The following is a 27441-nucleotide window of genomic DNA, read 5'->3' on the forward strand; positions in this document are numbered from 1 at the left end:
TTTTTCCACTTTAAAGGATGTAGGTGAAGAAGCTGACGGGGAGACCCTGGGGCCTCTCAGCACCCTCTAATGCGATTCTAACACATGTCTTTGCAGCACAGAAATGTGACTTAAATTAGAACAGTGCAGTGAACCAAATATAGAAAGACTGCTATCTAAGTCCGGGCATTGGGGCAAGCAAATATTCCTTTTATAAGTTTGAATCAGTTTAAGAAAAAGAAATTGGGCTTAACACAGCTGTTTCTCTGGCGCAACAGGTAGACGTCGTGGACACTGGTTCAGGATGGACCCCACTCATGAGAGTCTCTGCGGTGTCGGGAAATCAGAGGGTGGCCTCTCTTCTAATTGATGCTGGAGCCAATGTGAATGTGAAGGACAGAAATGGAAAGACGCCCCTTATGGTAGGTCCTCCTCCCGAAAATAGGCGGTTTTCTGCATGGAATTAAGGTCAGAGCTTTTTCTGTAATTAGACAATTCTTGTGAGTTCAGCCCTGCACCAGCCCTTGGGTTTGACTGTGTGTGTGTTCCCTGTTGGCTTGTTCATAAGGGCATGAGGCTATCACTAGAATACTTCGTTGCCTTTTTATGACTATTGAAGGAGTAAAGAGCCCCTGTCCCCAGGACCGCTGTGGGATCAAAACAGATCTGGTGAAACAAAGAACAAACTGCTTTCTGTCCTGGTTTTCGTGTGGAGAGAGGGAGGGTCCGTTTTCATTTTCCCTGGAGTTGCTACCACTGCAGCTGTAGAGGAAGTGCTGTGCCTGCAGGCCACGCAAAGCCACAGTGGCCCTTTGTGGGTTGCAGGGGGGCTGCTGGGACCCTGCACGCGCCAGGCTCGTGCTCCCTGCTGTGTGTGCCCTGGAGGGAGATGCTCATGCACACCACCCTGGGTTTTGTTTTCTAGGTGGCTGTGTTAAATAATCATGAAGAGTTAGTTCAGTTACTTCTTGACAAAGGGGCAGATGCAAGTGTAAAAAATGAGGTAAATGAGTCCATCTTTATGTAAAGATTTTCCTCGGAGGGGGAGAAAGAACATTTATAAGCATGTAAAATTTTTGTTGTTTCCTGTTTCAGTTCGGCAAAGGTGTCCTAGAAATGGCCAGAGTTTTTGACAGACAGGTTGGGATGCTCTTTCTGCCTATCAAGGCTAATTTTGTAGTCCTTCTAGACTCAAACCACCAAAACCCTGCATTACATTCTCCTGTCTGTTTTGTTTATCCAGAGTGTAATCTCCTTATTAGAAGAAAGGAAAAAAAAGCAGAGGCCAAAGAAGTCTTGTGTCTGCTGATGAGAGCACCACTCATCTGCGAAATGCACGTAAAACAAAGTGAACAGTGACTGTTAAACTAGGGATGGGAAATTCTGCATCTTGGAGGGCTGTACATTTATTTATTTATTGAAGATTCACTGATCCCACTTTGAAATACATCTTTTTACCTAAGCACGCGCATATGTGTTGCCATCACTGGGCGTCTGTAGAATGGGGATGTTTTCTTGCACTTGTGCCTTTTGGAGTTAGACATGAAACAAAATATTGATGCACCGGAGCTACACAAACACACATGGGTCTCCCACTCCCGGCTTCTGCCCCGCAAGCTGTCCTCCGACCACGCTAGGCCTTGCTGGAATTCTTTCCCTCATGTGTTTTCAATTAAATCCTGCCCTCCCAACTTAGGGCTTCCAGGCTGGTTGTCAGGCCACTGCTCCCTCCTGGAGCGGTGCTCCTTCGAAAAGCCCAGGCGTTTTCTCTTCAGCTGTTGGCCTCACATCAAAGCTCAAAATACATATTTCAAGACTCCAGTTCTGTTCTATTAGAGGTGTCTGCTTGAGGGTCAGCCTTCTTAGACCACAGACAGGTCTAATGTGTTTGCATATACTCGGGCCCTGACAATGAAAGACTTAGCCTGCTCATGGGTTGACGACATAGCCAAAGGGTAGTGTATTAAATTTTGTCTTCAGAGCAGAAGGTTTTCTGATGCTGATTATGCAGTTCCTAGACAAGTAGGAATTAACCGCAACCATGTCTGCTGGTTGGGAGCTTAAAGACACAAATGTGGTAGAGCTTCAACTCAGCAAACATACTTCAAAATCAGCAAAAAAGTGAGCACACAGACCACATGAATTTTATGTCTCCAGAGACACACTGGTTAACTTGGCCCCATGGGAAAACCAGCTACAAAGGTCTGTAGAGGAGTGGATTTTTTTTTTTTTTTTTTTTTCTGTAGGGAAAGACTAATAAAAGGTAATTAAAGCTCCAAAGCTTGTGCTGAGGGGCATAGAGAAAAAGCACACAGTTTTATTGACGTTAGCAATCAGCTTTATTCCAAAGAGCTCACAGTATATTCAATTTAGGAATTGGATTTGTGGACCATATATAGTCCATTCCTTAACTATTTCATGAGTGTTTTACCTTTTGTACAAATGCATATTCCTTTAGATTTGCCAGATTAGATTTTTAAAACCTCTTTAAAAATTGGAGCACATTTACAACTCTCCACAGGTTCCTCCTTTGGTTGGTGGTCAATGTTGACGTTCACCTTAGTTTCATTTTTTGGTCTCTTGTAGACTATATTCACTAGCCTGCTCTATGGAAGAAGTGTGCGTCCCTTCTGGTTGACATCAAGCTTGGCAAAACTGTCCACCCTCCTGATCAATATCGAACCATCCTTATATTCTTGAGATCATCTCCCTGGGTTATGGTGGACTGCAGGATTCTTCATGCTCATATGCTATGTATGTTTGCTCTTTTTCTTTTTTGCTTAATGAGATTAGAAGGTGGTCTATATACACTGTTTGAATTTTCCCAATGAGCAACTCATAGTTTTATTAGCTCTACTTTTTTCTAATGAACTTATCCTTAGGTCTACAAATTCATTTCTTCTATTTTTTCCCCTGGGTTTATTTTATTGTTCCTTTTATAACTTATAGTAGATATTAAATTCCCTTTTTCATCCTTTACAAATTAATATATAGATTTAGGGCTATGAATTTCCCCCCAGCAGTGCTTTAGTTACATTATAGAAGTTTTCTAAACTTTTGATGAAAAATACAACTGGGAGAACTTGCTAAGTACACATTTCATAGCCCCATCTCAGCTCTTTGAATTGGAATCTCCAAGGAAAGGGCATGAGCAATGGATTTTAATGGGTTTGAACAAGCATCACAAGTGAGTTCTTCTAATTCCAAGAGTTTGAGGATCCCTACCATCACGTGTGCTATTACAAATGTTTTCACTTGCTGTTTTCTAATCTGCAATTCATCTTTGAAAACTAATGAATCATTACATTTCTAGCATATGGAATTATTTTTTGAGAATTTATTTTCCTCCAAGGCACTTGGAAGGATGATATATTCTGTATATTTGGAGTATCCTGTTATATATATATATATATCAATTATGGTTGAAGTTTTATATGTACTAATTTTTGCCAGCTTGTGTGATCATAGGTGGAGAATGGTAAGAATAAAGACTCCTTTGGCTGGGTGTGGTGGCTCACACCTGTAATCCCAGCATTTTGGGAGGCCAAGGTGGGCGGATCATGAGGTTAGGAGTTTGAGACCAGCCTGGCCAACATGGTGAAACCCTGTCTCTACTATAAATACAAAAATTAGCCAGGCGTGGTGGCCCATGCCTGTAATCCCAGCTACTCAGGAGGCTGAGGCAGGAGTATCACTTGAACCCAGGAGGCACAGGTTGCAGTGAGCTGATATCACACCGTTGCACTCCAGCCTGGGTGACAGAGTGAGACTCTGTCTTTAAAAAAAAAAAAAAAAAAAAAATTCCTTTATTCTTATTAGCATTTTGTATATGTATTTTTCTTTGTATTTTCTGTAGTTTTATTAAGTTGGATGCTGCATTTCTTTTCTTTTTTTTTTTTTTTTTTTTGAGACGGAGTCTTGCTCTGTTGCCCAGGCTGGAGTGCAGTGGCCGGATGCAAGCTCCGCTTCCCGGGTTTACACCATTCTCTTGCCTCAGCCTCCCGAGTAGCTGGGACTACAGGCGCCCGCCACCTCGCCCGGCTAGTTTTTTTTGTATTTTTTAGTAGAAACGGGGTTTCACCGTGTTAGCCAGGATGGTCTCAATCTCCTGACTTCCTGATCCACCTGTCTCGGCCTCCCAAAGTGCTGGGATTACAGGCTTTTGAGCCACTGCACCCGGCGATGCTGCATTTCTTAACCTTGTAAATAGGCACCTGTTTACACTTACATTTTTCATACACTTAAATTTTTCATACCAAATAACTCCGATATTAATGTCTGTACCACTGCTTGCTTGCTTTTTGGATTTCTTATGTAAATAGATGAGTTTTAAAAAGTTAGGTTATACATTCACATTGTTCAAAAACCATATCAAGCCTCACCCCCCATGCTGTGTGTGAGCATCTTCCTTCCTGTGCCACAGTCTCACACGTTCATGTGGCTGGTAGCACACACCCCTTACGCACCCCCACCCTGCCAACCATTCTTCGTAGTTTCTTTTTGTACTGTTCCAAAATTTTCTCAAGCATCTATAAATGAATGAGAATACATTTTTCTACATGAAGGCCTTCCCCCAATTTTTGTAACATTCTCAGTAACAAATGAGATACACGTTGATTTACCTTTATACTATTTATTGGGTTTAATATTTGTAACAATTTTTTCTACTGAAATAGCAGGTTGTGTTTACCTGTCAAACCCCAATATGAGAGATGTGTACAAAAGCAACAGACTGATATAAAAAGGTACGTGAAAAAATTAGCAAACCAAAGCATGATAAATGGATGAAGCACTATAAAATGACTGTGCTGGTTTACGTAACTGTATCTTTAATCTATACTGTGCTAAATAGCCTATAGCCACGTTTTAAAGAGTTCCAGGAACAACTGCCACACATTCAAAGAACAAGCATTCACTACAGCCTCCCGATTTGACTTGATGGGAGGGACAGGAGAATGAGTCACTCTGCCACCACTTTTCCTGCCTTGGATTTGTAGAGGATTTTTTTTTTTTTTTGGTCTAATTTGTTTTTCCTATCACTGCCCTACTAATGTACCTGCTTATAGGCCATGAAAATAAAATGCCATTCAACTTTTTTTGTAAAACTAAAATAATCATATGGTACTTAATCTTTGGAGGATTTAATATGTGCTAAATGGAGGACTAGAGAGTTACCTTATAGGAGAATCACGGGGAACAGAGAAACTGCTTTTTGAAGATGATGTGGAAGGTCAGGATGGGTTCCAGGGCATTCAACCTGGAAGAGCTGAATAGCTTTACATTGAGAATTACTTTATGTGTTAAATCTTCTGGCCATCATTATCCATTGTTGGATATTTTAACAATTTTATAGTTATTCTTTTCAATTTTTCTCATATGAAACTGTAAATGGCTGTACTAGAAGCTGTCATTACTGTTCCAAAAAGTGAAGGGGATTTTCTCTACACAAGGAAAGAAAATGGCACATTCACATGTAGGTAAGTAGCTTCTGGAAACATCTTCACTGCACAGAAATGGTTCTCAGCATGAGGCTCCCAAACTTTCTTAGAGTGCCATTCATTTTAGTATCAGAGTTTTGAAATAGGTTTAAAAGCAATAGATGTCAATAGGAACTTTAAGGCGAGTTAAGAGAATTTTGTAATTATAAGTTGATTTTCTATGGCTAACTTCCCCTTCTAATTAGAACAAGACATTGGGTGGGAGGTCCTCTGCTGGACTCAGGCTGGTGGGGTTGCTCTGGGCTGTGGCCCTGGAGAAGGCTGGGCTTTGGGCATCCCTTGGGTGGGCCTTGTAGGGACAGCCACACACTGCAGCAGTCACCACTTTGGCTGATCTAAAGTGGCAACGGAAATAGCAATTTGACTGTCACAAACTGGAGATGCATTGGCCTGGGGTTTGACCTGGGAAAGGGGCTTGTGTCTGGGTGATAGGGAAAGGTAAACAGATGTATTGGCCACTGGCTTCCTGTGGGCAGCTGTGTTGAATCAGCCTGCTGCTGAGTCACAGGGAGTAACTGCAGCTGCCTAGGGCTGGCTTCTAGCATGGGAGAGGAGGAGGAAAAGGGGTCCTGCAGTGTCCCCCAGCAGCCGGTCATAGTGTGTGAAACTCCTAGCCTGAGAGCCCCACCTCTGGTCAGCACTAGTGTTGGGAGACTTCTGGGAGGGTTTATGACTTTCAGCTGGGTAACTGGTGTCTGGCTGGGGCCATCTTGAGCGCAGTGAGGAAGGATCTCTCAGCCTGAGTGATACGTAGGGGAGCCCTGCATATAGCAGTTTCGAAATGAGTACGCCTCACGAGGAAAGTCTGCAAGAGGTCAGGGTGCATGAGAAAGATCTGGCCCTGCTGCCCTGTCACTGCCTTGTACCCTTTCTGCTGCTGGGGGTCTCATTGGCTCAGAGTGCTTAGTAAACATCAGTGGCAAAGGGGCAGGAGGACGCTCAGCCCTGCCAGTCGGCCCAGCACCAGGCTCTTTTTAGCACCGTGGAGACCATAGGCTCCTAAGAACATTCTGACACAGTGTTAGCAGGGTTTTTTTTTTTTGAGGATGCATTGATGTATTGATTTGCCAGGGAACAATGGCCTATAGTTCAGCCTGAGAATTCTCATAAAGTTAAGAAGGCATAAAAATGTCCCCCCCCGAGACTCGTCAGGAGTATTTACTCTCCTACAGTTTAATTTGCTGCTTTTGTGGTTTTTGTGACGTCATCCCACATGTGTAAGCTGGAAAAATCCACCCTGGGTAGTGTAACCTCCTGTGTGTATTTCCACAATGGAGGATGTTAGGCTTCGTTTCCCTCGGTTGCTACACATCTGATTACATGTGTCAGGAAAACAAACTTAAAAAATTTCAGGAGACAAACCTTTCAGTGGAATTGCCTGGAACCTGTGAAGTGAGGTCATAGAACCTACAACTGTAAGATGATGTAGGAAGAAAAGTGGCCTCTGGGCTACTTTGTGTCTAGTCGCATTGACTTTCCAGGTGATGGCCTTACAAAACTCAAACCGCCTCTATTATTCATGCCTATACAATCTTTTAAAAAACACTAGATTGCCATTGAAATATATAAGTATTAATTTTTTGTTGTTGTTTTGAGGATATAAAAAGGAGTACTCCACTCCCTGCCTCCCCCCACCACAAAACACCCTGGTTATTGGTTCGTTTCCTAAGTTACGAATTTGCTGTTAAATATGCTTCACTTGATAAATATTGCATCTTGGAAGGATTAATACTGTCTGTATTGTAAGGGAATATTAGTTTAAATATGTTCTTATTCAGAAATAAAATGCATGGCTCTATAAAAACAAATTAGTACTGTAGAGATACGAATGTGTCATCAGCCACGGCCCCTAAGTGGCCATTGATGACATGGCATAAGATCACAGTTTTAACCTCCTTTAATATCAAACTCTTCCTGGCTCTCTGAAATAGAAGCATAGGAATTACAGCTAAGAACAAACAACAAAAGAAAAACTCAATTCATATCCTCTTATAATAGGAGGAAGGGCTAACATGCCAGATCTAAGGATTTGGGCATCTAAAAAGACAATGCCCCCATAATGCACCATAAAATTCTGTAAACCTTTTTAATAGTATATATATATATATATGTTTGGCCTTAGTACAATTACCAAGTGTAATATCAGTTACAGTAATTATGTATCTCAGCAGTATTATTTTCCAGCATGGCTTTACATTTTTAAGAACTTAACTATAGAATAAACAGATGCATGCTATAAGAGTTGGAATGTATTAGAGCTAGGTTCCCTTTTGTGTGTGTTTGTGTCACATGTTTACTTAGTTTATCCCATAGTCATGAATACTATGTTGCCTAGATACAGTGGGGAACACCGGGAAAGTGAGACGCAGTTTTGTTTTCTGGAAGGCAAACCAAGATTCTTGGTACATATTTTTCTTTCTGTTTCAAGGCATAGGAAAACTGTTGACCCCCAAAAGAAGCCCTTCTCATAATACACTCAGAGTGAATTACATAACTGTTGTCAATTGTCTTCTAATGTGAAAACCAGTCACATGACCCCTCCAGAAGACACTTCTCACTCCAGAAGTGAGAGGCATCATGACATTTTACTTTATCTGAGTATTTTTGTATTTCTCACGCCATTAGTCATCTTAAAGACCTTGTGAAACATGGCTCCCTAGTCAGGCATTTGAAGAGTGAAAAGTTCAAGGGGATGCTGCCCAAGCCAGCATCTCACACATATTTAGGAAGTTGATAAGCAGGTTCATTTCTTTATCATGTTCTGTGATGCTCAACAGGTAGGTTACAAGTGTTTGTTTAAGAAATAGGTTCAGACTCTGTTAAAAGCATCTTTTAAAGATTCCTGCAGCCAAGTTGGAAAAAGAGGATGCCCCATAGAGAAGGCTCTTTGTCCAATATCTACGAATAATGATAGCAGACGTGAGCTATACCCATGAATATCACATTCCATTTGGTTGCAGTTTTTGCAAGCATAAAGAGTCTGCCTAATTTTCAATAAGTTGAACTTTGCAGTAAAAGGAGATTTTTAAATTGACAGACTTGATTGACTAGATCTGGTTAATGGTTCACATCTGAAAATAGTTGTGGTCCCATAGAAAGCCTCATCTGTCTGAATATATGATCGTTGTGTTACAGTTTGTGGTGATTTGCTTGGCTCCAAGCAGTACAGGGAGGTGGTGGTTTGCAGTGCCTGGGCAGTAGGTTTCTTGTAGAAACACCACCTTTCCCAGTCTAAATAACCTACTGGTGGTAGTGCTCTAGAAAGGACAGCCAGAAAAAGAAGTGCTTGGCATTTCTATCAAGCACAACCTTGAGCCAAACATGCTCACGGCTGGTCAACTCAGGGTCAAGTTCCAGCCTGTCTAGTGTTCCAGTCTCTATCCTCGTGTGGCTACACCTTAAAATTCCTGTCTGCAACCCAGGTTCTCTCCAAAACTTCCTGGCCAGAAGCCAGATTTCTACCTGCTGTCCCAGAGCTGTCCCTGGGAGCTTGCCTGCCAGTTGTCAATGGGCACAGGGCCTCCCTGAAACCAGACACAGCCTGGACCTGAAGCCCCTTGGCTCTGGCCTGAGATAGGGAATCTAGAAAATCAACTGAAGTTCCACTTGGGGTCTCTTGAGCTGCATCTGGTACCATAAGCACAGCTGGGGGTAGGTGGGGGACTGCTTTCCAATAAGGCCTTGATCAGAAAGCAAACACATCCTGTCCAGAATCCCATCAAGCAGGATATTTCAAGTTCACTAAAATACTAAAAGCACAACAAGCCTTCCGCCATGGAAAACTCAGTGATGGTAAAAATGCCTACCACAGCGCACTGCACTGTAATCAACATTCTGCATAAATTAATAATTTACAAGTACCTGAGCAAGTAGACAGAGCACCATAGCACAGCACAGCACTGACGGCAGTAGCTCAAAGTTCTTATAGTAATGATGTTTTAAACATTAAAAAAAATCCTAGAAGTTGGTACAAAAAAACTCCAACTGGAGCTGAAAGATAGTGCAAACTTCTGTCTTCACTGTTGAAAAAAGGTGTCAGCTTCTCACTTAATGTAGGCGGTGTGGGTGGATCTGGGCACTTGGTGTGGATATTGTGGAGCAGGTCTGAATGAAGAGAGGAGGAAAAGAAATGATAAGAGCCCTTGAGAAGTGATTCTGAGGATAGAGAGGTCTGGGGTTGGAGATGTATTCTGACAGGCTGAAGGGTTTTCTGTGTCAGATAGCACTGCCCCTCATAACGGTGGTGGGAGACCTCTCTCCAAAGCTGCACTTCCCACCCACAAGTCGGCTCTAGAACAGCACTGTCCCACAGAAAAAATGTGAGCTACACAAGAAATTTTCTAGTAGCTACATGAAAAAAGTAAAGAGAGAGGTGAAATTAACTTCAGTAATACATTTAACTCAGTACACCTAGAGGACTAGTTCAACAGGTCATCAATAGAAAAAAAATGATAGTTGACATTTTAGGGTACTAAGTCTTCAAAATACAGTAAGACTTTTACCAGGCACAACATGCCTAGCAGTCCCTGTATCCTGCAGCACAGCTCCAGAGAACAGGGAGCAAAGGTGGGTACCCAGTATCCCTCAAAAATGAAATGTGTGGGACAGGACCAAAATCAGCAACTGACAGAGGTAAGATCGGCCACGGCTTGAGGGCATTTCCGAAAAAGGGCTTCCCCTCATTGTGTTCATGTAGTGTTTCTTCCTCAAATAGAACAAGAACAATAACTTCAACATGCAAACCACAATGAAATAATTAGGATGCTGCGCAATTTTTCTCTATTTATGCAGTCGGGAATTAAGCAATTGTCCTGACCCTTTGACTGCCTTTATCTCTGAGATTTATTAGGCAGCTCTTTCTTTCACAGGCCAAACATTCTTCCCAAGAGCTGCAATGAAATCACTCCAGTGTGTCTTCTCCTTCAGAGATACTGAACCCAGGGCCTGGCCAACACAGTACCTTTGGTTCTTTTGAGCTCATAAAGCAGGCTTCCTGCCAAGAGGGCATGTGTGTCAGAAGAGTGCTTTGGCTTGGGTTTAACTCAGCTGTGTGCTGGTAAATGTTTAACAGCCCATGGGGTTGGGGGCAGGAAAGCCTGATTTGCAGTGTTTGCCGATTTCCATGGTGTAAATACTCCCCCTGTGGCTGATTTCAAGCTACCACCTGATGTCACTAAACATGGAAGAGATGCAGGCAGCTACCATGACCTAGGTTTTCTGCCTTACAGAAATAATGGTCAAGTGCAATCTCAAGAGCACAGATAATTACAGCAAAATGGAGATTAAAACATGAAGTGAGTTTTGAGCACCTATTACCTTTGTTTCTAATATAACTTATAAATTTGTATAACTGAATCCTTACTATTGGCTAGGTTTAAATTCCTGGAAATTTGTTAGCTCTCACCAACCAGGGTGAGCTGGCTCCCCCACACCATGAGGTTGGGATTGAGGTCTCTGCCTTTCTAGTGGACCAAGCAGAAGTTGTGAAAGGTGATTCCTTTTGCCCATTGTCCCTGTTTTCCCAGCGTCCTGCTGCTGGGCAGCTGCTTTGCCTTACTCCCCACATGTCCCTTGCTCCTGCTGTGTGCCTCCAACCCAACTAATGTCTCAGGGCCTCAGGAACTGGGCAGAGTCTGCTGAGAGTTGTGGAGGTGGGCGTTGAGATGGTTTGAATCTGTGTTCCTGCCTCAGTCTCATGGCAAATTGTAATCCCCAAAGTTGAAGGTGGGGCATGGTGGGAGGTGACTAGATCATGGAGGCAGATCCTTCCTGAATGGTTTAGCACCTCCCCCTTTTCTCTTTCTCCTGCTCCAGCCATGTGAAGTGCTGGCTTCCCCTTCTGCCATGATTGTAAGTTTGCTGAGGCCTCCCCAGAAGCATATGCTGCCATGCTTCGTGTACAACCTATGGAACTGTGAGCCAATTGAAACTTTTATGAATTACCCAGTCTTAGGTATTTATAGCAATGTGAGAACAGACTAACACAGGTGTCCAGTATTCATACTGTCATGCTACTTGGTAGCTCTTCTTTTTCTTTGTGTCTTACAGGCCTGGCTTTCTCAGGTACTGTAGTTTTATGGCATCTTGATTTGCTCTCTTAGGTCCACTGTGGCTGTTGATAGGCACTGTGTGGTGATGCATGTGATTATAAGCTCGTGGACTGCTTCCTTCCCGGTAATTGTCATGTCTATTTTATGGTATTCCCAGTTGTAGGGGGAGCAGGAAGCATGGCCTAGACAACTGCACCCCTGTCCTGGCTTGGATTAGCCGTGGTCGGTCCTACAAGAGTTTGAGAGAGAGACATAGCGTGTCACACAAACCTGAGGGGTGCCAGGCGGAGCCCGGTCTCCCGCTGTCCTGGGGTCCTGGCCAAGGCATGGGTGAGCCGAGTTGTTCTGGCTAGAGGATCTGCAGGCAGAGGCTTCTGAGGGGGGTTTGGCTTACAGGTCCCCTGCAACAAACATAGCGTTAACTTTCCAGGAGCCAGCAGAAGCCCCTGAGAAGCAGGGCCTGCCACTTGGCACAGGCCCTGATTCCTGAATATCATCCTCTCACCGTACAAGGTGGGTGGAGGCTGAGCTCTGTTAACCTTCTTGCCAAAATTTTCTCTAACACTTAAGACTTATCCATGGATCACAGTTATAAACACTCGACTGTGGGGCTTCTGGGCTGGCCCTGGGCCCTGGGGTAGAGTTGATGTTGGGGTTTCTCTGCCAATGTCACCCTGAGAACACACACTTTCCTGTGCTTTCTATTCACCCTAAAATGAGAAGTTGGTGAAAATCTTTTCAACATCACATTTCTTCAGTTTTGCCAACATCACGTAGCAGGACTCATTCATCTGTGGGTGGATTAGATGGTGAGGATGGTCGTGCTCAGTTGGCCACGTGTAGGCGCTGTTCCACATGTTGCTCCAGATGGCTCCGTGAAATGCACCGAAGTTCCTCCACTAAATACTTTCTCATAAGCTCAAAGAATTGATGCAGTGGTGTGAGGGACAAGTCAAGTTTTGTAAACACACTAAGGGGCAGGGCTGTGTTGACCAGAAGCCAGTTGAGGGAGTTGGCCAGGGAAGGTGGGGTTATTCCACACTGGGTTTTAGCCAAAAATGATGCTTTGGGACTTGTGCAAGTCACTTGACCTCTTTCTCTGGAAAATGTGGGGAAAAAGACCTATATCAGCATTGTTATGAGGATTAAAGAAAATAATGCATAGACAGTTCCCAGCACACACTTAATAGTTATTAATATCAGCATTCCTTCATGCCACAATCTAAAAATGTTTAATAGAAAAACGGCAGGGCGAGGTGGCTCATGCCTGTAATTCCAGCACTTTGGGAGGCCGAGGTGGGCGGATCACCTGAGGTCAGGAGTTCGAGACCAGGCTGGCCAACATGGTGAAACCGCATCTCCACTAAAAATACCAAAAAATTAGCCTGGCATGGTGGCACGTGCCTGTAATCCCAGCTACTTGGGAGGCTGAGGCAGGAGAATCACTTGAACCCAGGAGGCGGAGGTTGCAGTAAGCTGAGATCGTGCCACTGCACTCCAGCCTGGGTGATAGAGCAAGACTGTCTCAAAAAAAAAAAAGTGTAAGAACACATGCCGCTTTTTTTGTGGGGCCCCTCCTGTGGATACACATGAGAGAGGGGTTCATTGGAGCTGTGTCCAGAAGTCAGTGTTGGACACATCTCTGCTCTGGGCCCCAGGTGAATGTGGCTGCCATGTCTTGTCCTTGAAGCCTGGAAATTCATCTTCATGAATGCATAGAACGTCTGTCAGAAATGGTGCTAGAACCTCCAGGAGACAGAACACCCCTAATAATGAAATGCTCCAATTCACCATCATAGGACCCAGTATGCCTTATATCTAGCAACACTCAACAATGATTTCAAACACTTGAGTTGAATTTCTCTCACAGTGCCAATCACATGAAATGACATTCAGCAGTTGGGGCTCAGCTGAAAGAATGCAACAATATAATCACCATTTAACGTATCTTTGTAAAGCAAAGGAAGCTACCACAGAAGTCTGTAGACCACAGGTGTGTGGAAGATAAGCTGAGTTGGAACAATGGACACACTGGGCTAGGAAAAAGTCCCTGAACAAGGGACAGACTTAGAAGTGACATTTCTACATTAGTTTTCATTAAAGGAAACATCAAATAGAAAAAATCCCCCAGCTAGGAATAAAGGCCGTATAATGTGCCCAACAGCATGGTTTGTTTATATATTCAACTAGCTCCACATACACACACAGCGTCCTCACTGGTAGAGAGGGGATGGTCATAGTCCCTTCCTCCCAGGTGGATGTGAAGGTTAAATGAGATATTGAGGCTCCTAGCACAGGGCCTGGCATGCAGTAACCCATGAATGTTAGCTGCTGCTGGATTACAGTTATTAATGGAGTGAATTTACCACCAAAAAGCACTGTAACCCTACTAACAAACTTTGGATAATTAAGGTAACAAATCAAGCTCCCTTTCCTATAGCTAACAGCAAACCATGAGCAAGACATTAGTGTGTCATGTAAAAATGGATGTATGCACTCGTCAAATTGAAATAATTAAGCAATACTAGTTTTGCTGCTAAGTATGACTAAGCTGTCTTGACAATAAAGATAACGTCAGGTTTTTATTGCAATGCTGAAGGAAAAAGTGAGGTATGTATCACAATATATTTGAATTTATCATGGAAACATAGGAGGTAATTAGGTTAGCCGTTCATTCTAGTTTGCCTGGGACATTCACAATTTGTTTATCGTCCTGTTTAATAATCACACTCAGGCACGTCTCCTACGTTAGAAGATATATGGTCACCATAGTGAAGAAAACCCAAATGGCTGAGATGCTGATTGAAGGGTCTGACCTCCAACCTGGGGATCAGTGCAGGCACCATCTGCTTCCTCTAGCCATGGCCAGGACATGGTTTGGATGGAAGCATGAGACAGGTTGCAAGCAAAGATGTTGCCTAGGTAAGATGCTGGCTTCCTGCCAGGGCTTAACTGGGACAGAATGACCATGGAACAGTGGGGTTAGTCCAAGAAGATGTGCCTTCACGTCTTAGACATTAGGCATGGAGGTGTGGAACCTATGATGCAAGAAGCACCAGCTGTACATTTTGACCTTGGAGGAAGGGGTGAAATTGCCATGCTCTTTTAGGTATTGCTTTTCATTCTGCCTTTGTAAAACCTAAACCTGAACCTGTCCCAGAGAAGTTCAGTGTGATCACCAAGCATCATCTGAAGGGAGCTGAGAAATGACTCTAGGCAGATCACTCACACATGATAAACATTTCTTTAAATCTATTTTCATTTTAAACAAGGAAATGAAGAATTCAAACCTCATTCTTATGCCCTCTTAACTTCTTCCAGATACTGAAGAAAAATCCAGGTATGCTATTAAATAGGGCTGTTCCATTCTTCTATTTTCTGCTCATGTTCTGGTAATAGCCACATATTTCAAATTTTTTAGAAGTTTCAAAACAATTTTAAATCCAAATATAACCACTTTGCCTTGACCAGCATCATGAAGAAGTCTCAGCTGTTATCAACTTCACATGGTAAACGAGAGTAAACATGCCCTGCTTATCCAGAGAAATCTCTGCAGGAAGACTGGAATTCATCACCGGAAAATGCCAGAGATGCCCCAGAGATCCCTGGTGAGCTCATGCAGGGCTGGGGCGGCATCAACATGTTTCACTGTGCAAATTCGGTCTACCTCTAGCTAAAAACAGTTGTGGGAATTATGGCTATAGATCAGAATATAAATGTTGCAAACCCTAATGTAGGTATCATGGAATTTGCCAAAGTTGACAGGCCTTCCATTTCCAGTAACATGGCAGGCTCTGTTGTTGTGCTGTACCCCTTCTCTGATAACCAAGAGTTACAAGGCAGTAAATGTTTAAGTGAAAGCAGCAGCTTGGAATAGTAACTGAAGATGGAGGCATCTGGCAAGTTAGGGAAACCTAAATGTGGGTTTTGATACTCTTTCACAGTGAGGAATACAGAAATCCAACCGAGGTCAAGATGTGGGCAGAAACCAAATGTCCAAGTTTAATGAGAGATAATTCTCTTCCCGACTCCTCTCCATTCAAGTTGGGCTCTACAGACGAGACCTCAGGTTAAGAATCTTCTAGAAGTAAATGCATACTATAATCTATCCCCAGGTTACTATAAGGAGCATTCTTCTGGTGCTTGACAGACCAAGGGAGGAAAATAAACCTGTCCCACAAATTTTCCTTGAGGACTTGAAGCTGAAATCACATCACCTGAGTAGTTCAGTAAGCTCCAAGCCATTTGAAGTGGTCTCAAACTGGCACTGCCCCCAGGCACCTGGCAGAGGCAAAATAACCCTTTATGGAAGAACTATAATTTAAAAAATGAACTCATGGGAAAAAAGGCATACAAGGAAACAAGGCACCAGGAGTCAGAAGTGATAGAAACTTCAGCAGTAACATCCAAAGACTTCATGTTTTGGGATTACTGGAAAAAGTTTTCTTTGTTTCAAGAAATGCAAGACTAGCATAGTTGAATTAGAACCAAAGAGAACTTCTAGAAGCAAAAAAAGTACAACATAGATGAGTGCAAATTGCATGAAGGTAAGTACAGTTTGATACCATTATGTAAAGTTTAAAACACAAAACACTATACTCACGGATACATATTTATACAAAAATATTCAAAATATTCTATTAAATCAGCAAACTTACAACAGTGATTGTATCTGGAGGGAGGCTAATGTAGTGACTTTAATGTTTTACTTTTTTAAAAAAGTGAGAGTATGCATATTTCTGAAATTTAAATAGGCATATACATCTAGAAAGATGTGAAACAATGGTTATTTCTATGTAGAATATATGTAGAATAAATGTGAGTAAATTTTAGTTTTTTACTTTTCTATATTTTTAAATATTTTAAAAACAAGTTCAATCTTTGGGCCAAGGAGGAAAACAGAAGAGAACATGTAGACTATTTAAAAAATATAAAATACACTACAACTTGGAACCAGTGAGCAAGATAAGGCAATGTTTAAAGGAAAGTTCCTAATATTTTCAGGTAACTATCACAAAGTCCCAAAAGGCAAGTACTACTATTTCACATTTGTAGAGGGGAGATTAAAGTCATGTTTCCAAGATCTAATAGTAGCAAGAAGATGATCATATAAGACCTTGAGCTGGTTGAAGGTAGAGGAGAACAAGAAACCAGACAAATCTAATAAAACATAGGCCAGTCAAGGACAAAATAAATGGTATTAAGGATTACTAGGTAGTCATCTAGAAAAAAAAATTTGATTATACACTAAGTGGGATTGATTAGTGAAACAAATAGACACATGGAGAAAAAAACACAGGGTGAGGCAATGGCCCACCTGGGAGTGACACGCAGCCAAGGGAACCCCTGCTACAAGGAAAACTGAGGCTACTGGGGTCTGGAGCAGACCCCCAGCAAATTGCAGCAGCCTTACAGAAGAGTGGCCAGACTGTTAAACAGAAAACAACTACCTCATCCAAAGGTCAGCAACATCAAAGATCAAAGGTAGCTAAGCCCACAAAGATGAGAAAGAATCAACACAAAAACAAAACTCAAAAAGCCAGAGTGCCACTTTTTCTCCAAATCATGGCAACAACCTCTCCAGCAAGCGCTCAGAACTAGGCTGGGGCTGAGATGGCTGAAATGACAGAGTAGGCTTGAGAAGGTGGGTAATAAAGAACTTTGCTGAGCTGAAGGAGCATGTGGTAACCCAATTCAAAGAGGCTAGGAATCATGATAATACAGGAGCTGAGAGCCAAAATAGCCAGTTTAGAGAGGAACATAACTGGCCTGTTAAAGCTAAAAAACATACTACACGAACTTCACAATCACAAGTAACAAAGCAGAGGAAAGAATCTCAGAGCTTGAAGACTCTGAAATAAGATGGGCAGACAATAAAAGAGAAAATGAAAAGGAATGAACAGAAGGTCTGAGAAATATAGTATTATGTAAAGAGACCAAATCTACAAGTGATTGGAGTACCCGAAGAGACAGGCAGAACAGAGACCTCCCCCCCCCCGCCCCAGCAAATTGCAGCAGCCTTATGGAAGAGTGGCCAGATTGTTAAACAGAAAACCACCCACAAAAATCCAAAGGTCAGCAACCTCGAAGATCAAAGGTAGATAAGCCCACAAAGATGGAAAACATACTTCAGGATATAATCCAGGAGAACTTCCCCTACCTGGCAAGACAGGCTAACATTCAAATTCAGGAAATCCAGAGAACACTAACCCCAAGACACATAATCAGATTTTCCAAGGTCAAAATAAAAAATGTTAAGGGCAGCCAGAGAAAAAAACCCAGGTCCCCTATAAAGGAAAGCCTATCAGACTAAGAGCAGACCTCCCAGTGGAAACCCTACAAGCTAGAAGAGATTAGGGACCAATATTCAACATTCTTCAAGATTTTCCAACCCAGAATTTCATATCTGGCCCAATATCATCTGGATAATGAAAGACCCATTGGTGTGCTGTCTTCAAGAAACCCATCTCATGTGCCAAGATACACATAGGCTCAAAATAAAGGGATGGAGGAAAATTTACCAGGCAAATGGCAAACAGAAAAAAGCAGGGGTTGCAATCTTGGTTTAAAGTCTGTTTCATCAGAAACTAACAAAGATCAAAAAAAAAAAAAAAAAGGCATTGCATAATGGTAAAGAGTCCAATAAGAGCTAACTATCCTAAACATATGTGCATCTAATACCACTCAGATTCACAGAGCAAATTCTTAGAGACCTGCAGAGACTTAGACTCTCACACAATGAGTTTAACACCCCCCTGACAATATTAGACAGCAAATCAACAAAGACATTCAGGACTTGAACTCAGCTCTGGAACAAGTGGATCTGTTACACGTCTATAGAACTGTCCACCCAAAACCAACAATCTACATTCTTCTCATTACTACACAGCACTTACTCTAAAATTGATCACACAATCAGAACTAAAACGCTCCTCAGCTAATGCGAAAGAACTGAAATCATAACTGGCAACAGTGTAATCAAATTAGAGCTTAAGATTAAGAAATTTACTAAAACCACACAACTCCATGGAACCTCAACAACCTGCTCCTGAATGACTCTTGGGTAAATAATGAAATTAAGGCAGAAATCAAAAAGTTCTTTGAAACTAATGAGAACAAAGAGGCTACAAACCAGAATCTCTGGGATGCAGCTAAAGCAGTGTTAAGAGGGAAAGCTATAGCACTAAATGCCCACATCAAAAATGTAGAAAGATCAAGTTAACAACCTAACATCACAATCAACTAGGGAAACGAGCGAGCAAACCCCAAAGCTAGCAGAAGACAAGAAATAACCAAGATCAGAGTGGAACTGAAGGAGATAGAGACATGAAAAACCCTTCAAGAAATCAATGAATCCAGGAACTAGTGTTTTGAAAAAAAATTAAAATAGACCATCAGCTAGACTAATAATCAAATAGACACAATCAGAAATGTTAAGGGGGATATCACCATTGATCCCACAGAAATACAAACTATCAGATAATACTATAAACACCTCTATGCACATAAACTAGAAAATCTAGAGCAAATACACCCTCTGAAACAGAACCAGGAAGAAACCAAATCCCCGAACAGCCAGCAATGAGTTCTGAAATTGAGGCCGTAATAAATAGCCTACCAACCAAACAAAACCCAGGACCAGACAGGTTCACAGCTGAACTCAACAAGATATACAGAATAGAGCTGGTACCATTTCTGCTGAAACTATTCCAAAAAATTGGAAAGAAGGGACTACTCTCTAATTCTATGAGGCCAGCAGCATCCTGATACCAACATCTGGCAGAGATGCAACAAAAGAAAACCTCAGGCCAATATCCTTGAACATTGATGCAAAAATCCTTAACAAAATACTGGCAAACAATCTGACAGCACATCCAAAAGCTTATCCACCATGATCAAGTAGGCTTCATCCTGGGATACAAGGTTGGTTCAGTATATGCCAATCAATAAATGTGATTCATCACATAAACAGAACTAGAGACAAAAACCATATGATTATCTCAATAGATGTACAAAAGGCCTTCAATAAAATTCACCCCATAATGTAAAAAAAAAAACTCCCAATAAACTAGTTATTGATGGAACATACCTCAAGATAAGAGCCATCTATGAAACCCACAGCCAATATCATACTGAATGAGTAAAAACTGGAAGCTTTCCCCCTTGAAAACCGGCGTAAGACAAGATGCCCTCTCTCACCACTCCTAGCCAACATATTATTGGAAGTTCTGGGATAGGCAATCAGGCAAGAGAAAGAAAGCATATTCAAATAGGAAGAGAGGAAGTCAAACTATCTTTGTTTGCAGATGACATGATCCTATATCCTGAAAACCCCATTGTCTCAGCCCAAAAGCTTCTTAAGCAACTTCAGCAAAGTCTCAGTATATAAAATCAATGCAAAAATTGCTAGCATTCCTATACACCAACAGACAAGCCAACAGTCAAATCATGAATGAACTCCCATTCAGAATTGCCACAAAAATAGTAAAATGCCTAGGAATGCAGCTAACAAGGGAAGTGAAGGACCTCTTCAAGGAAAACTACACTACTGCTTAAAGAAATCAGAGGACATAAATGAATGGAAAAACATTCTATGCTTATGAATAGAAAGAAGCAATATGAAAATGGCCATACTGCCCAAATAGATTCAATGGTATTCCCATCAAACTACTACTGACATTCTTCACCAAATTAGAAAAAACTAAAAATTCATATGGAATCCCAAAACAGCCCAAATAGCCAAGACAATCCTAAGCAAAAAACAAAGCTGGAGGCATCATGCTACCTGACTTCAAACTATACTACAAAGCTATGGTAACCAAAATGGCATGGTACTGATACAGACACATAGACCAGTGGAACAAAATAGAGAACCCAGAAATAAGACCGCACACCTACAACCATCTGATCTCCAACAAACCTGACAAAAAGCAATAGGGAAAGGATTCCCTATTTAATAAATAGTGCTGGAAGAACTGGCTAGCCATATACAGAAAATTGAAGCTGGACCCCTTCCTTACACTGTATACAAAAATCAAATCAAGATTGATTAAAGACTTACATATAAAACCCAAAACTATAAAAACCCCAGGAGAAAATCTAGGCAATACCACTCAGGACATAGGCATGCAAAAAGATTTCATCATGACGTCAAGAGCAAAAATTGACAAATGGGATCTAATTAAAGAGCATCTGCACAGCAAAAGAAACATCAGACTGAACAACCTACAGAATGGGAGAAAATTTTTCAATCCATCTGACAAAAGTAATAACTAACATCCATAAGGAATTTGAATTTACAAGAAAAGCCCAGTAAAAAGTGGGCAAAAGACATGAACAGACACTTCTCAAAAGAAGACATTCATGGAGCCAACAAACATGAAAAAAAGCTCAACATCACTGAATAGAGAAATGCAAATCAAAACCACAATGAGCTACCATCTCATGCCAGTCAGAAAGATGCTGGCAAGGTTGCAGAGCAAAAGGAATGCTTTTACACTGTTGGTGGGAGTGTAAATTAGTTCAACCACTGTGGAAGACAGTGTAATGATTCCTCAAAGACCTAGCAGCAGAGATACCATTTGACCCAGGAATCCCATTATTGGGTATATACCCAAAGGAATAGAAATCATTCTATTATACATGCATGCATATGTTCATTGCAGCACTATTCACAATAGCAAAGACATGGAATCAACCTAAATGCCCATCAGTGATACACTGGGTAAGAGAATGTGGTATATATACACCATGGAATACTATGCAGCCACAAAAAGGAATGGGATCATGTCCTTTGCAGGGACATGGATGGTGCTGGAGGCCATTATCCTCAGCAAACTAATGCAGGAACAGAAAACCAAAAACCCCATGTTCTCACTTATAAGTGGGAGCTAAATGATAACACATGGACACAATCGGGTAGGGGGAGGAGAAGTGCATCAGGAAGAATAGCTAATGGATGCCCAGCTTAATACCTAGGGGATGAGATGATCTGTGCAGCAAACCACCATGGCACATGTTTACCTATGTAACAACCCTGCACATCCTGCACATATACCCTGTTGGGGGAACCAGCCCCCAATATTTCAATGTAGGTGCTTTTCTATTTTCCCTAAGTGTTGGCTGGTCTGAGAAAGGGAAAGAGTATAAAAGAGAAATTTTAAAGCTGGGTGGCCAGGGGAGACATCACATGTTGGCAGGTTCCATGATGCCCCCTGAGCCACAGAACCAGCAAGCTTTTGTTAGCAATTTTAAAAGGGGAGGGAGTGTATGAATAGGATGTGGGTCACAGAGATCACATGCTTCATAGTGCAATAAAAGATCACAAGGCAGAAGGTCAGGGTGAGATCATGAGGTCAGGGTGAAACTAGAATTACTAATGAAGTTCCATGTCCTGCTGTGCACACATTGCCATCGATAAACATCTTATCAGGGTTCAAGAGCAGAGAACTGGTCTGACTAGAATTTGCCAGCCTGGAATTTTCTAATCCTAGCAAGCCTGGGGGCACTGCAGGAGGCCAGGGCATGTTTCATCCCTTATCTGCAACTGTATAAGGCAGACACCCCCAGAGCAGCCATTTTAGAGCCCCCTGACACCCCTGGAATGCATTATTTTCCCAGGGCTGTTAATTATTAATATTACTAAGGAAAGAATTCAGTGGTATTTCTCTTACCCGTTTTTGGCAATAAGAGAAATGTGGCTGTGTCCTACCTGGCTCCCAGGCAGTCAGACCTAATGGTTATCTGCCTTGTTCCCTAAACATTGCTGTTATCCTGTTCTTTTTTCAAGGTGCCCAGGTTTCATATTGTTCAAACACACATGCTTTACAATTTGTGCACTTAATGCAATCATCACAGGGTCCTGAGGCGACATACATCCTCAGCTTATGATGATGGGATTAAGAGATTAAAGACAGGCATAGGAAATAAGAGTATTGATTGGGGAAGTGATAAATGTCCATGAAATCGTCACAATTTATGTCAGAGACTGCAGTAAAGACAGGCATAAGAAATTATATAAAAGTATTAATTTGGAGAACTAACGAATGTCCATGAAATCTTCACAATCTATGTTGTTCTGTCACAGCTTCAGCAGGTCCCTCCGTTCGGGGTCCCTGACTTCCCACAACAGTACCCCCCAATCTTAAATTTTAAAAATGGCAAAGATGAAAAGGCAGTTCTTGAAAAAGAAAACAAACATGTGAAAAGGTATTTCATCTCACTATGAAGTATTCCCTATGAAGAAAAACATGGAGACCATTGTTTTTAACCTATCGATTGGCAAAGAGATGGAAAACCTCTGAACATACCGTGTTGGTGAGAAGCTGGAGAATAGAATAGCTGGAACAACTCCTTTAGAGGCAGCTTCACCCAATCTATCAAATTTCTAAATGCATATGGCCTTTGCACAGCAATTGTGCTTTTGGGAATTTATCCATCTTGTGCAAGATTATGCCTGTGTGACATACCAAATGACTGAAAACAACCCATCTAGGAATCTGTAAGGGACAGGTGAAAGAAGTCATGGTATAGGTTCACAAATACGATGCAGCCAGTGAAAAGAATGAGGCAGATGTATAAAACTAATAAGGATTAACCAAAGTAGAAGTATATAATGTGTTGTCATTTGAATTCAAAACAAGGATGTAAGATGAGTGATAGCAAGTTGACGGTTGCTGAAGTTGAGTGATGGGTAGATAGGGTTTCACTGTACTCTTCTCTCCAATTTTGAGTGTTTGAAAATTTCCATAATCTCTCCCTGCAGAGAGGTGGGTGGGGGGCAGGACTGAGACTTTTCATTGTATCCTAAATGCATTTTATAAAAGCCTAGTAACAGTGATGATTGCTTCTGGGAAGGGAGACTGGTGACAGGTGTGAGGGAGACTGTTTTCTAAATGACCCTTGTACTGTTGAGATTTTTAAATTATAGGCCTATATTACCTATTAACACATGTAAAGGCTAAAATATCAGGCATCTGCTTTTTATGTAATTTTCATGTTTATAGTAACAGAAATAAGTGAGAAACAAATACCCCTTTGAATACTGTAATCACGTGAACAACTTCCCTTGAAAATGTGTTCTGAGAAGTTCTTTCTCTTCAGAGAGAGATCGTGCTTCCGTGGATAACTGATACCCTTAAAGATATTTGATGGTTGTGTCTGATGAATAATTAATATATGATGCCAAAGAAAGTTCAGTTAAAGTTTCTCAAAGTATTGGGTAGGTGGCAGGGAGAGTCCAAGACCTTGGTAGCTGTGTTTTAGATTTACACGGGGAATGGACTCATTTTCATTAATCCAAAACTAACTGAATGTGATGGCTCTACAGAGAATGACACTGTGAGAACTGACTTTTTACTATTTTAAGTCCACATCAATTCAGCATATTGCCTACATATCTATTGTGTTCAAGAGGCTGGACTTAGGTGTGCCTGAGATCAGTCTGTGTCTGCAGAAGTAGGGCAGAGCTGGCATACTGGTAACTCCAGGCTATGGCAGCAGGTGATCGGGGTCCTGGAGGGAGGACTGTGGAGAGGTCTTAGGGGAGGGTGAGATCTGGAACACAGGGAAAGGGCATGGAAGGACACTCACCAGCACCATTCTCAGTTATTAGCCTGTGCTTTGTGTGTAGCAACAGAAGCTCTCATAAAACTCAGTTTTCTTGTATTTCATCTTACTTCTTTAGGAGAACGTATTGACGTATGGGTCTTCTTTTCTCATTATAAATTGGCATTTCTGATGAGCAAGGACCTAATCCCCAGATTTCTAGACTCTGCAAGTGCAGGTTTCAATATCAGACACCCACACAGGTCAGAAGGGCACATGCCCTTATCCATTTGGAGCCAAATTCATTTTGTTGAACAGTTTGAAGGTTTGGACTCAACCTCTGAGTGAACTGCCCAGCAACTGATTGATCTACAATCATGGTTTAAATTAATTGGCTTTGCTCACATCTGCACCCTGACCAAGTATTTGTGAAGGAGTAGCTGCTGTTTACCAGTAACAGCCCCAGCTCATCATTCACCACCTTTTATATGGGTTTGAGGAGGATGAGGAATTTGGACCCCCTTGAAATAGCTGCCACCCTCTTCCCATGGCAACTCAAGCAAAGTAGCCTTTTCTTAGAAGAGACTGTGCCAGACTGGTGAGTCTTGTGTTATAAAATATTATATGTTGCATATAATACAGACAGATAAGTTGTTGATTAGGAGAAATGTTGTGTCTTGACAGCAACACTGAACTGAAGATCTCCATCTCTGCAGAAAATGCATAGAGCCTTCTTTAAGATGCAGTGAACAGCTAGATGAATACACTGAATTATTTTTCCTCTAATACAGCTGATGGGATGAAAAGAAAATAAGTTTGTTTCCTTGATCAAGACTGGGGAGTTAGGATGAGAAGCTTGAATTCCAAGGGTCCTTTTACCATGGAGAAAGTGGTACATTGCAAAGGTATGTTTGTGGACAAGAGAGTACATTCATTCAGCTGTCCTTCATTTTAAAAAGTCAAGCAGAACATTTATAGGAGATGAAATAGTTTCTATAAAGACCTAGCTTACAATTTAAATGTGAGGTGGACCAAGATGGTGTTTGTGATAAGTGTTTTCTTCTGGAATGCTTAGATGGTACATTTGGACAAATGAGGCAGGATTAGTTGTGTAGCTATGTGTTTGTCACATTGTCCTGGGCAGGGCATAAGGAACTCCAAAGTACAAAATGTCAGTGGATTCGATTTGTGCTGCCAAACAAGAGTCACCTCTAAATATTCTCCACACCTGCATGGAATTAATTCCTGTTCCCTATATGTGATGGGAGAGAAATCAAACACTTAATCTATATCATATGTCTCGGAAAAGTTCCAGACAGACACCAGCCTGGAGTGAGAAATGTGGAGTTTTCAGTGATTGATGTTTAAAGGGTAACGTTTCCTTAGTTTCATAAAACAGAATGAAGGACTTTTTCGGGCCTGCTTTAAAGGAAATCTTGGAAGAGTCCCTGCTGGTGGAGAAAAAAACACCAGCAGTAGGAATACCTTCCTCTGATAACATGGTCTGTTGGCCCCAGTTTGACATGGTACACAGGTGAGTTGCTTAAAAGAAATAAAAAGCTTCAGGATGAGGGGTACATGGGAAAGGAGCTTCCCTGCTCTTTGGCTGCCTGAAATGCACACACAAAATATTGATGGATGAGAAAAGTTTAGGGCGTGCTCACCACCTTCCATGACTGCAACTCTAAAACAAATTAGAAAAACAAATGTAAAAGAACTGTCAATAAACAGAAGAAATTATATGTGGACTTTCACTAATAATGAAATGGGAGTGGACTTTGCAAGCATGAAAGGAATGGGAAAATTCACAAAATAAAAATTCAATATTTAAAACCAGAATTATTCTTATGCCAAAAAATCATAACTAAAGTTATAATACATTACTAAAATATTTTTAAAAGAAACTCTTATAAACCAAGAAGAAAAACTGCCTCTCAAACAGAAATAAATAGGCAAAGGATAGGAAAAGACAATTCACAGAACAAATACAGTGAACAGCAGTGGTATGCTTGAGCTGGCTGGTACTGGCTCATAACTGCCAATTCCCTACTCCTCATTCAGTAATATCACATTCGTAGCTTGAAACTGGCCATGGTGGGAGGTTTTATACTAGAGAAATCAGCTATAAATCAGGATTTTTAAATAAAAGGCCAGTTTGCCAGCATACCATTAGGATACCAAACTACTACCAGTAGTTCAAGTGTACCAGTAATCAAAAAAATACAAGAAGAAATGAGGTCTGGACAAGGTGGAATAAGCACATTTCACCCTATTTCTCCTGCTAAGTGCAACAAAAATGTCTGGACATAAAGTATGCTGGTTAGGGATCTCAGAACTCAAGGAATTACCCAATGGTGTGTTTGTGTGTGTGTGTTCTTTTATGTATCTTGGCCTGGGCTTAGGATAGGCCCACAACTGGAAAAGCCTGCTATCTTGAGACAAAAGACTGGAGAAAGAGCAGTCCAGAAATACAGAACTATTTTGACCATACGTGACCTTATTCCAGCTCAACACTTGAAAAAAGCTATGCCTCCCTCCCACTTCTCATCAGGCATCATGTCCTAGAGACTGGCAGATCTGTACTTTCCATCACTTCTTGCAATAACATGCCACATCCCTTCCCTGGAACAGAGACTATGGGTAGAACTTTTAGGGGATTTCTCATCACCATGGAATCCAGAAGGAAGCGGAACAACATTTTTTAAGTACTGAATGGAGAAAACAGTCAACACAGAATTCTATATCCAGCCAAACTATCCTCCAGGAATAAATACATTCACAGATAAAGGAAAATGAAGAGAATTTGTCACCTACAGATTTGCTTTTAAAAAATGGCTAAAGAAAGTTTTTCAGACAGAAAATAAGTTGAAACATTAGGAGTTAAGAAAGAACAGAAAAAGTAAATATATGAGTAAATATAGTAGACTCTTAACTTTTAAAGATTATGTTTGGCTGAAAGCAAAATTACAACATCTGAAGTGACTCTCAGTACACATAAAGGTAATATTTAAGACATCTGTGTTATAAAAGGAGGAGGAAAAGAGACCTAAAAGGTGATAGTTTCTGTATTCTACTTGAAGTGATGAAATATTGACACTAATAAACTGTGATAAAGTAAGTACATATACTGTAATCTTTAGAGCAGTGGTTTTCAATCAAGGGAGGTTTTGCCTTTCAGAGGACATTTTGGCAATGTTTGGAGACATGATTACACATGTTACTTCCATCTAGTTGATAGAGGCCATGGATGCTGCTAAACATTCTACAATGCACAGGAAAACCCCACATAACAAAGAGTATTCAGTACAATATGTCAAAACGCTGAGGATGAGAAACTGCCCTAGTGTAATCATACAAAAAAATACAAA

General features: G+C 41.4%; 2 protein-coding genes across 4 annotated transcripts in view; one reads left to right on the forward strand and one right to left on the reverse strand.

Annotated features, from left to right (window-relative positions):
- FANK1 (fibronectin type III and ankyrin repeat domains 1) overlaps positions 1–2816 on the forward strand; it is a 121251-nt gene extending 118435 nt beyond the window's left edge. The window contains exons 8-11 of one of the 3 annotated variants that reach the window (XM_001087611.5): positions 258–401; positions 905–982; positions 1075–1119; positions 1223–1444. In XM_001087611.5, the coding sequence (XP_001087611.1) occupies positions 258–401; positions 905–982; positions 1075–1119; positions 1223–1288 (333 nt within the window). In that variant the 3' untranslated portion in view covers positions 1289–1444. Of the gene's footprint in view, positions 1–257; positions 402–904; positions 983–1074; positions 1120–1222; positions 1445–2565 lie in introns of those variants that run through there. The other 2 variants (XM_015148443.3, XM_001087857.5) reach the window with 2 other exon arrangements.
- A 4540-nt stretch (positions 2817–7356) lies between these two features.
- ADAM12 (ADAM metallopeptidase domain 12) overlaps positions 7357–27441 on the reverse strand; it is a 375660-nt gene continuing 355575 nt past the window's right edge. Inside the window, exons 22-23 of the mRNA XM_001087980.5 lie at positions 11798–11928; positions 7357–9581 (exon numbers count right to left, since the gene is read on the reverse strand). Of these exons, the coding sequence (XP_001087980.4) occupies positions 9521–9581; positions 11798–11928 (192 nt within the window). The 3' untranslated portion in view covers positions 7357–9520. The remainder of the gene's footprint in view (positions 9582–11797; positions 11929–27441) is intronic.

The sequence above is a fragment of the Macaca mulatta genome, chromosome 9, assembly GCF_049350105.2.
Source record: "Macaca mulatta isolate MMU2019108-1 chromosome 9, T2T-MMU8v2.0, whole genome shotgun sequence".
Lineage (NCBI taxonomy): Eukaryota > Metazoa > Chordata > Mammalia > Primates > Cercopithecidae > Macaca > Macaca mulatta.